The 11,137-nt window shown below is 43.0% G+C and overlaps 2 protein-coding genes across 6 annotated transcripts in view; one reads left to right on the forward strand and one right to left on the reverse strand.

The window, feature by feature from the left end:
• Positions 1–292: 292 nt before the first annotated feature.
• On the forward strand, positions 293–6,275 carry LOC109480253. Its single transcript, XM_019782401.1, has 8 exons — positions 293–456; positions 1,035–1,274; positions 1,602–1,745; positions 2,131–2,264; positions 2,865–2,997; positions 3,044–3,451; positions 4,882–5,025; positions 6,027–6,275. Exons 1-8 carry the CDS (start codon positions 316–318, stop codon positions 6,273–6,275), a joined length of 1,593 nt encoding a protein of 530 aa, XP_019637960.1. The 5' UTR covers positions 293–315.
• Positions 6,276–8,656: 2,381 nt separating this feature from the next.
• The window catches only part of LOC109480293 (deformed epidermal autoregulatory factor 1 homolog), a 6,956-nt gene continuing 4,475 nt past the window's right edge, over positions 8,657–11,137 (reverse strand). For 3 of the 5 annotated variants that reach the window (XM_019782479.1, XM_019782475.1, XM_019782477.1), the window contains exons 7-10: positions 10,787–10,918; positions 9,999–10,157; positions 9,236–9,360; positions 8,658–8,832 (exon numbers count right to left, since the gene is read on the reverse strand). In XM_019782479.1, coding sequence (XP_019638038.1) covers positions 9,247–9,360; positions 9,999–10,157; positions 10,787–10,918 — 405 coding nt within the window. In that variant the 3' untranslated portion in view covers positions 8,658–8,832; positions 9,236–9,246. Of the gene's footprint in view, positions 8,833–9,235; positions 9,361–9,998; positions 10,158–10,663; positions 10,742–10,786; positions 10,919–11,137 lie in introns of all 5 variants that reach the window. The other 2 variants (XM_019782476.1, XM_019782478.1) reach the window with 2 other exon arrangements.

Below are 11,137 nucleotides of genomic sequence, written 5' to 3' on the forward strand. Positions count from 1 at the left end.
TTTGCGAACCAACTCCCCTGGCATCTTTTGAATATGTACAATTTCTACTCTTTCCAGTCGCTTCTGAAGCCCTAAATGAGCATGACAAGTAAGAGTAAAAATGTAAAGGTAGTATACAACAAGTTTGGATAATGGCTATGCGCATCAACTGGTTTTTATCATTTTGTATTTCGAGTCTTCAATGTCAACCTAGCTTATTTTCAGGTCGCAGTGACTACAAAGCTATATACTCATTTTCACTCATTGTAATTAAATCTTCTTAAAGGTTTTCCTTATCTGTATTCCAGATAGGAAACAGCGCCTTCGATGTGAACCATGTCGTCCTACCAGACGACCTATGACGAGCCGCTCGGAATCGTCCCACACCAAGTGTACGTGTACGCCTCCCAGATCTACCATAGGCTGTACCACAAGCGCCCTTCAGACCAAGAGTCTCTCCGATATGGCAACCCCAAGGTAGGCTGGTTTTAAGCCAGGCCATCGTAAGCTACCGTCTGCACGACATCTATCGTTACAGTATTCTACTGTAAACTATGTATATTTTTATCTGAATGGTTGCTATTGTATGGTTACTTTTGATGTCTTCAAGAAACCATTCTTTCATTCATCCATTCCCCACCCATCCATCCGCACTTCATTCCATCCATTATATTTAATTACTTCCTTCCTTTCTTCATCTATCCATCCAACCAACCACCATTTCATCCATCCATCCATCCATCCATTCATCAATGAATTCATTCCTTTCTTCCTTCATCCCTCCCTCCATCCATCCATCCACACAGCCATCCATCCACCTGCCCACCCCTTCATTCATTCGCTCATCCATTCATTCCTTTCCCCCAGGGCTCCCTTGAGATTAACCACGTGGAAGACGAGGACACGAGAAAACAGACATTTAAGCTGGCTTACGCCGCCCTGAAGTACCAGGACGTTCTTTGATAGATTCATATCAGATACTAATCTTCTAATCTGCCATACACTGTACCTGTTACAATCGTTGTGCAATAAACTTAAACTTGACTTTATCCCAGGGCTCCTTGGAGATTAACCATGTTGAAGACGAAGACACGAGAAGACAGACGTTTAAGCTGGCGTACGCCGCGCTGAAGTACCAGGACCTGCTGGAGGATGTGATTATCGAGTCGGGTTTCCAGTCCAGCAACCCGCTGCCGCAGGAGTCCATGTGCCTCACGGTCGTGGCGTTCTACGTTCTCATGAATCAGAAGTTCTACCTGCCGAGGCGGCATCGCAGGGGGCCAGTCATAGACGAGGTATGTAATTAGTGTTCGGGGAAGAAGAAGAAGAGGAAACTGAGCAGAAACAATATATTTTCCTTCGGTAAACATAAATATTATGAGCCCGGTGCAATGGGTAGAGTGTTCGCCTTGCATTCGGTAGGTCGTGAGTTCGATCCCGGCCGAGTCATAGCAAAGACTTTAAAAATGGTACATACTGCTTTCTCTGTTTAGCACTCAGCATTTGGGAAGGAGTATGGGAGTTGAACACACACCACTACTTGTGGACTAGTCCCCAGCTGTAGTGATTGCACATATATACTTTCTGTCCGTCCAGATTCGATATTTTCTTATTTCGTGCAGGTGCAAGAAGTCCAAGACGCCCTGCAGTCGGCCAAGACGGGTCTGAACGCCACCCTGGCCCGGTTACGGATTCGGGACCGGATCCTGACAATAGACTCTCTACTACCAGAGAACATCAGGAACAGGGACAAGTACGCTCGAACGGTGTGTTATGGTGTTAGTGTTAGTGTTATTCTTATGAAAGTACAGTAAGATTGAAGTCAAGATTCTAACAGACGTACACACACACAAACACGTGCACTTACACAAACACACACAACGTCACACACACACACACACACACACACACACACACACACACACACACACACACACGCACACACACACACGCACACACACACGCACAAACACACCCCAAAACAGTGCATCAGCGGCACCTAGCTGTAGTGCGAAGTAAAACTACGCCATTGCTTCCGTCTGCTACATCTAGGTACAAACTGTCTGTTTTTGTATGACCATAACCCTAGAACTGTTTCCCCTCCAGTTACCAGTGTACGGCTGGGTCAACACCGTCAAGTCATGCTTCGAGGAAGTGGTGGCGGGACTGGAAGAGGACGGTTTCAAGGCGCCCGATCCTGACGATGAGGAGTTCACAGGAAGGGTGTACAAGAAACTGCTGCACTTCTCTGACACTCTTATCTTCCCAGGGGAGAACAAAGAGAGGTGAGAGATGAACTATTCAAAATCCGAACCTGACGGTTCTGGGTTCAAATCCCTGACAGGCCCAACAACTGTCCTTTGGAAAGGCAAGCAACACTTCTCACTCGACTCCAGCAAACAATTAGTACCTAGCTATCTTCTATTAGGGACCTTCTCTCGGATGGGACGTTAAGTCCCGAGTTTGATGAGAGACACACCTCGATCACGTTAAAGATCACATCACATCACACTGATCAAAAAGAATAGGTGCCCATCCAAGTGTCAGTGGTTCAGACTTTAAAGTCTGGTCAGCTTGTACCTTCTGTACCTTATGCAAAGCAAACAACCAAAGAAAAGTCGTAATCGTACCAATCGAAGTCCCTGCAAATTCTACTGGATGGCATTTCAGCACCATGACTGGTTAGGCACCAGCTCTCAATGGCTCCACGCCTGTGGCGTTGCCAAAATCACGATGTCCTTGTGTTCCCCAGGTTGCGAGACCACCCCCTAGTTGAGAACGGGAGCCTGATTCTCCAGGACCGGTCCGTCGATATGCCTGCCTACACCATCAAGTCTCTCCTCAGTCTCAGCTATCTAATGATCTATCTTTCCTATCTTCCCCAGGTTGCGAGACCACCCCCTCGTTCAGAACGGAAGCCTGATTCTCCAGGACCGGTCCGTCGCCATGCCTGCCTACACCATCAAGTCTCTCCTCAGTCTCAGCTATCTAATGATCTATCTTTCCTATCTTCCCCAGGTTGCGAGACCACCCCCTCGTTCAGAACGGAAGCCTGATTCTCCAGGACCGGTCCGTCGATATGCCTGCCTACACCATCAAGTCTCTCCTCAGTCTCAGCTATCTAATGATCTATCTTTCCTATCTTCCCCAGGTTGCGAGACCACCCCCTCGTTCAGAACGGGAGCCTGATACTCCAGGACCGGTCCGTCGCCATGCCTGCCTACACCATCAAGTCTCTACTCAGCCTCAGCTATCTAATGATATATCTTCTGTTATCTTCCCCAGATTGCGAGACCACCCCCTAGTTCAGAACGGTAGCCTGATTCTCCAGGACCGGTCCGTCGCCATGCCTGCCTACACCATCAAGTCTCTACTCAGCCTCAGCTCAGGATGTGACGTCATCTGCACGCATGCGGGGTCGGGCCACCTCGCCGCGCATGTCTGGGCGCTACTGGACCGGGAGGAGTTTCAGGTAACAAAAACTTTTACTTGTCAGCAACTTTCGCTTTTCAGCAACGTTCACTTTTCAGCAACTTTCATTTTTCAGCAACTCTCACTTTTCAGCAACTTTCATTTTTCAGCAACTCTCACTTTTCAGACACTTTCACTTCTCAGCAATTTTTACTTTTGAAGTCCAAAGACCTGCTGACGAAAGATTTGCTAGATGCCTGACTATGTTGCCATGCTGATTTTTTTTCAATGCTCTCCAGATATATAGTCTAGCCTATCTATGGGAGGACTGTTTATTACATTTGACATGTTAGCTACATATTTCACACACTACACATTAAAGTACATGAGATTAAAAAGAGAGATTTGAAGATGCCACGCCTTATAGACCCTATCTAGACTCTGCCCGCGCCAACTTTTATTTCGGATGTCCGAACGGCTTGCGCTAGGGCCACCAAACTTGGTGACTGTACAGACGAAGCAACACGCTTTACTGATAGTCTCCTTTGCACTATGGCGGCGTCGAATGGCCCTGTGCTTAGGCTGGCGGTCACGCCGGTTTGATTTCTGAGGCTTGAAAATGACTGCCCGTACCTATCCACCACTTTTTTACTGCAACTGTAACAAGCGTTACAGAAACGTACCATCCTTCTTTGCCAGGGACGCTTTGGGCATTTTCACCCTTCGCTTAGATTATAGAATATCAGTAAACCTAACAGCAAAATCGAATGTAACAACAGTATCGCACTCTTTCTACTAATACATGTAAATATGTAGATAGTTCCTAAATATTTTAACAGTGCGCTGAATGATACTTCAAGTAAGATACACAGCAAGCCCTTCTCAATGATATCGACACATCTTGAATGATAAGCGCTTCGTGATAATTTAACTTTTTTCTAAGCAACAGACAATCCCAGTAATATTCAGTTATATTTATACCGTACTGGTCTAGCTAGATACTTGTACTCAATTTGTACTTGTACTCAATGTACTTTCCCTCTATCTTACACTGTCCGTTTCCATAAGAAACACAAAGCCGAATCAAGGCCGTATATCCCTTGGTTCACGGTAGGTGGACTTGTTTCTCTACTATCTACAAACCGGTTGTCATTCTTTAGGTACACGTTCTTTAAAAGTTTGACAAAATATGATCATGTAGATGTGGTTCTCAGTTACCAACCAATGTAGAATGCAATGTCATACTAAGATGATACTAGTATATACAAAATTATGATTCCATAGAATTACTGACGAATGTTTATATCTTCTTCTCAATATTTGCATGAAGCATTTTGAAACGTTCGATTCGTTCATCGCTTTTCATCAGGAACCGTTGTGCGACCATAACCCTTGATTTTTTACTGGAACACCATGCACAATATTCTTCGAAAGACAACAGAACAAACTGTAATACGAAACAAACTAACTAACATCGCCCCGTTCCCGCAGGTGTTTGCCATGGGCGCCCGGACTCCTGAGCAGGCCGGCAGCCTGAGGAGCACGGTGTCCCAGCTCGGCATGCAGCACGTCAAGGTCCTGCAGGAGAACTTCAGCGACATGCGGCCGGACGACCCGCGCATGCAGAACCTACAGGTCAGTTCTCTTGAAATCGATCTATCCAAATCGATCAATCAATGGATAGATCGATCAATCAATCAATCAATCTACAAATCGATCAATCGATCGACAAATCAATGGTTCGATCTATCAATCAATCGACCGATCTTCATCGACATTCGGCCTAACGACCCGCGCATGCACAACCTTCAGGTCGATTCTATCAATCAATCAATAGATCGGTTCAAACAATTAATCAATCCATGGATCAACCAATTGATTTATCGATCTATCATTCAATCAACTGTGGATCTCAGGATGGTTAAATTATAACGTAGGCAACTTTTTTCGACAACGCTTGCGTCAGGTTTGGGGTTCCCAGAGGATGTCACCCAATCTGATCATGAAAGCAACATGGCTTAACATTTAACTTTAAAGTAATTTAACTTCTCCCCTTTCCTCTCTAGGTTATCCTGCTCAACCCGCCCAACTCGCAGTCCGGCCTGTGCAACCCCATGGAATCGCTCGTGCACGGCGAAGCCGACGTCGGCATTCTTCGGGAATTTTCGTCCAAGAAGTTCAGCTCGGGAAAACTCGGCGACCTCGTGTCCAACCAGGTAGGGAGAATTTCATTGCACGACAATTGTAACGGGTACAACTAGTTCTGTGTACCTAAACCCAGATTTAGGTTCAGTCTCAGGATTCAAGTCCTGAGGTTTAGGTTCAGTTCCGGACTCGTAAGTCCGGACCTAAACCCATGGCATATATACAAAATTACATGTTGGCAACCTTGCAATGTTGTTTGGACAGCATTTGGCCACATAAGATGGAGGCTGACACTTGAACTGACAGTTCTAACTCTATACTGTAACACTTTTTGTCGGTCTTCATCATACTATTAAGTTGGAATATTTAAAGAGTGGGCACTAATCCTAAGTTTTGTTATGCTATTTCTGAACCAGGTGACGTTGATCAAACACGCCATGGCGTTTCCGACGGTTAAGTACATCGTCTACTTCACGTCTTCGGTCTTTAAGGAAGAGAACGAAGAAGCCTTAGCGAAGGCGCAGGAACAGATGAACCCGGTGATCAACAGAACGCCCGGGCTTCTCCCGTTTAAAGTCCGTCCCTCCCCGCTTCCCATCGCCAAGACGAGTCAGGACCCGACGTACGTCAAGTTCCCGATGTCGTCGGAAATGAACGGCTGTTTCGTCGGGATTCTGGAGAGGAAGGGCGACACGAGAGAGCTGCTGGCCAGGGCACAAAAGTTCGACTTGGGTATATAAAGGGCTAGGTCGTCTTTTAAGGTCCCTGTTGTATCCAGAAGCATGTTTTTCCAGAACGGTGCCTGTGGCACAAGTACTAAATTCTTGGATATGCAAAGACCATCCAAAATCGTGCCTGGAGCAAATCTACGTTCTTGGATTGGTTCGGGATACCATAGGCCCCTTTTCCACTAGACGATGATCGCTGAGCCACCAAAAAAATCGTATCCTAGTTTTTGTATTGGAATATGATGCACAATATTCTTCGAAAGACAACAGAACAAACTTTATGTGAAAAATACATGTTTGTTTCAATTGATGAAGTTCTTTGAAATCGTTGCTAGGTCCAGTTGTATCAATTTGCAATAAAATGATTTTAGCTGTATATATGCAAATGATATCTATATAAAAATGTGGATAACACGTAAAAAATACATAACATTTTATGGAAAACTCATTGACATGTATCGAGTTAAAGTACTAGTAAGTATCTTTAGCCAATGCAAATGTTAACTATAACTGCAATACATTGAAAGACACTCAAGCATTATGCAATACTAGTTGAATTTGAAAAGTACTACATGGGAAACACAATTTAGACAATTTTATGAATTTTACAGAATATTAAAGATACTGTGTACAGATTATCACAGCAACTTTTGTATGAATTGAATATTTCAAGCTAAATAAAATCCATTACTTTTGGTACCAAAAGTTGTTTGGACATTTTCAGTCAGTGTGTGTGTGTGTGTGTGTGTGTGTGTGTGTGTGTGTGCGTGCGAGTGCGAGTTGGGGGTATGTACTAAGATTTGTTAGTCAGGATTGCATTCTTCCTACTGCAGCACTACCTAGTTTCAAAAACGAAGCTTTAGTTGTTAGGAAGTAGTACCCTTAGGAAGGTATGACTACAGAACCGTTCCCAAGAAACAAAAAAATTAGTTGTGATGGTAGCTTGTAACTTAAAACACTCGACAACCACCTCAATTTACATGGTTTAATTTTCACAACATTTACAAAATCTCACAACAGAAAAGTGTGAACAGTGTAACACCAGTTGCTAATGTCCCACTGAAGGAGCACTGTTGAATATGGTATCTTAGTAGTTCATCATACATGTATGTTGAGAAAATAATTCTCAAATAAAATCGTTGTAAATACTTAAATCTCAATGTCATGTAAAAAAGAACAAGCTAATTCTTCATAGAAGAATATGTGTGTTCCTGATTCAGAATTGAGAAAAGAAGGTATGACAGATGGTTTTCATTTACACCCTTATCTGCATTTAAACTAGGAGGAAATATAAAAAATCTTGGGACAAGATTCCTTTTAGGGGTAAATTAAACGTATGTGTTTTTGCAGCTGGTGTCACTATGAATGATGCCTAAGTCTAGCTCATATACAAGAAAATGTTAAGAGCAGGTTGAATAAATTGCTCATGAGACTTTGATACCTTTTAAACTAAAATTATGCTGAATGACAGTAAATAAATAAAAATGATCCTTGTATGGCAAACTTTGACTAGAGGCTGTGCTGATTCGACCATCAAAAATCTGCTTTTAGCAAAAGTGCAGGGATCTGCCAAAGCATCTCTGCTGAAATTTCATCCATCTGGAAAAAGTTGTACCTACAGCTTTCCTGATCTTTCTGTATTCTGGTTTAAAATGTACAGCTCTTATGTCATGTAGCAATGAATGCTTCTGTGAATAATTTCGTTGAGTTGACTAATCGCTGGCTAACAAAGTTTGCGCACACAACCAACACTTTTTACCTGCCAATGTTTTGGTGGACTGTCTGTCACCTTCAAGCTAAGTCATGTTTGGGATGGTATCTTTCCCAGTGCAGCTGCGACACTTAGCTGCAATGCAAAGTATTGCAGCAGTGACAACTTGCAGCATGGTAAATCAAAACCAGCCAGTATTGCATTGAGGAAGGTGACAGTCAGTCGACCGTAACATTAGCTGGTAAAAAAAAAAAACATTGGCTGTGTGCAAAGAACTTGGCTAACCAGTAGTAAATGCTATGCGGCAATACTGTACAGATATGTAGAGGTATGTTACAGTGAGGTCTTGCACATCAAGCAAGACCCAAAATTTGACAGATCTCCCAAAGGTCTTTCATTGAGGGCTAGGTGATCCCCATGGTCATCCAATAATCCGAACGATCTCCTAAGGTCTTCCAATGATTTCTCAACGATCTCCAAGATCTTTGTCCACTCAATACCCTTCTGATGTTTCTCCCTTTGTGACAAATTATTCTTGGTTGCTCATTGGCTAGCCAACAGTCTCCATCCTCCTTGCAAAGATGAGTTCTCGACCCTAGTAACCCTGTATGTTGGAAATGTGTACCTTAAGAAACTTTGGAACAGGTACATGACATGGGTTTAGGTACAGGCCTGGATGGAAACAGTTATATATTCCAGTCCTTCAGTACATGAGCGTCTCTTGATCTATTGTCACACTTATCCAAGTTTCCAACCGTGAACCTGACCAGTAAAGTTTTCCTCTTGGTTGTCCAGTTAAGGTGCTCTGTACTCTACCCATCGGAGACATTGCTTCAAGCTGCTATTGTCCACCATTACCTTGAAAAACAATTCATGTTATTATAATAAGATTAGTACGGCAATTTCAGGGATGTAAATCCTTTTTTTCTTGCATACATGTACTTGCACCAGTTCAGGTAACATGGAAAATTATCTGCACTAGACAAATTTTACCTGCACCACTCTCAATTTAGAAAGAATAGATCATATTAATAACAGTTCAGAAACCATTGCCATTATTTGCTTTGCTTTTGTCTTTAATGTTAATTGTTCACTTCATATATGGTGACATGTCAGTACAGCTAATGATAATCCACAAACACCTACACACAGTTGCCATCTGGTCCAGGTAATTAACTTTGTATGTTTGGAAAAGAAGAAGAAACAGAGCAAAAGCAATATGTTTTTTTCTTCTGCGAATGTGAACATAAAAAATGTTTACCTAGTTTCCTGCTAGTCCTTGTCTGCTTCTGTCCCCTGTTCGCCTGACGTTTCTTCAGACTCGTTTATACTGTTCTCATCCACAACTCGTACTGTTATCGTCTCATTCTGTAGGGTACCAAACTCCTGCAAATAAACAAAGGCTGTTACAGAGGATAAGAGATGGCAGACTTCACCCCCTCACAACTCGTACTGTTATCGTCTCGTTCTGTAGGGTACCAAACTCCTGCAAATAAAGACAACAATCAGTGATGGCAGACTTCACCCCCTCACAACTCGGACTGTTATCGTCTCATTCTGTAGGGTACCAAACTCCTGCAAATAAACAAAGGCTGTTAAAAACTCTTTGGCCATATATGACCCCCCACCCCCCTTGGAAGTTGCCAGTCTACTGAAGGAAACCATGCCTGCAAAACTGAGATATCGGTAATTATCATGAATGTTCATCTGTGTTGGTAGTAATCATAGTAAAATGCTGAACTTCATTCCAACACACAGGTTAAGCAGAGATCAAATCTTCAACGACCACCGTCGCCTTCATCAGGATAATTTATAACCAATCACTTCACAACGTGATGTCGTAAGAGTTACGGTAACAGACACGTGACCTTATTCACACGAGACTTAACCAATACATTATGTCAGCGTTGATCAAACGTGCCAGGGAGTTTATATCGTCCACCATCTCTATTAAGTGATGGCTGGAGTGCCCTGATATATATAGCCTGGTTAATACCTCTTAAAATGTCCTGAGATACACGTACCTTGATGAGATGCCCCTGCTTGGCTTCAGCTACAGCCTCCAGCTTGTCAGCCCGTGCCTGAGCGATCGCCTGAGCCACTGCGCTGTCTTTCTCTGCTCGAGACTCCATCAACGCTCTCTCCAACTGGATCTGTGCCTCCACTCTCGCCTGGGATAAAACCTGCATCAATACAACACATCTGTTCTTTTACTGGTTACATAAATGGGAAACAAGCAACCATCTTGTACACCAGTTGCATGTTTCACTGTTATCTACCATAGTTTTTTTTTTAATCAGTATTTCTTTGTTGAAAGTGGAAGACTCAAAAGTACTTCGAACTGGCATCCATGAGCTTATCCTGGAGATCAGTAAAGGTTGCCAAAGACAGAATGGAAGGAAAAAGTCCCGATGGAAGGAAAAAGTCATGGCCTTATGTCTCGCTAGCAGTTAAGTAAGTAAGTATTTATTCTTTGTTAGTTTGTTGATCTTACATGGGAGGATAGGGCTTCGATAAGTAACCTTGCTTTTGTCAAATCCAAAAGAAACAAATGCGAATAAAATAATAAATGCTTTATGTTGTTGGTACGTTGCATTATGATTTGAATTATGGATGGCTCAGTGCATGTATTTTCTTTTGATTTATATATAAGAATGGGAAAAAAATATACATGTATATAAAACTGCACCTCTTTTTTCTCCGTCTCTGCCTGTATTCTGGCCTGAGCGAGGGCAGACTCCTTAGCTGCCTGACACTGCTGCTTGGCCTGTTCTATCATGTTCTTATATACTAGTATATATAAATACTGCACCTCTTTTTTCTCGGTCTCTGCCTGTATTCTGGCCTGAGCGAGTGCTGACTCCTTAGCTGCCTGACACTGCTGCTTGGCCTGTTCTATCATGTTCTTCAGCTGCTGCGCCTGCTGGATGATACTGCCCACCATCTGGGGACAATAACAACGGTTAGGCCACACCAATTTAATTTGTTGGTTCTCGGATTTTTTCAGAAAAAATATGAAGCGACAGGGCGAAAAAAAATAAAAATAAAAACAGGTCTAGGCATCCTATTATAGCCCCAAATGCTACAATATGAGCCATGAAGTCAACAAAAAAGGCTGGGTTAAAATTTAAAGTACAAATTTTGAACTTTTAATCAAACCACT

Source organism: Branchiostoma belcheri, unplaced genomic scaffold (genome assembly GCF_001625305.1).
Source record: "Branchiostoma belcheri isolate BF01 breed outbred unplaced genomic scaffold, Haploidv18h27 scaffold50, whole genome shotgun sequence".
Taxonomy (NCBI): Eukaryota; Metazoa; Chordata; class Leptocardii; order Amphioxiformes; family Branchiostomatidae; genus Branchiostoma; species Branchiostoma belcheri.

Excerpts from the sequence above, each read along its gene's own strand:
- LOC109480253 (XM_019782401.1), top strand. The coding sequence starts at position 316 with ATGTCGTCCTACCAGACGACCTATGACGAGCCGCTCGGAATCGTCCCA. Across the intron at positions 1,746-2,130 it reads GGGACAAGTACGCTCGAACG|GAAGTGGTGGCGGGACTGGA; the intron begins GTGTGTTATGGT and ends TCATGCTTCGAG. Across the intron at positions 3,452-4,881 it reads TGGACCGGGAGGAGTTTCAG|GTGTTTGCCATGGGCGCCCG; the intron begins GTAACAAAAACT and ends CCGTTCCCGCAG.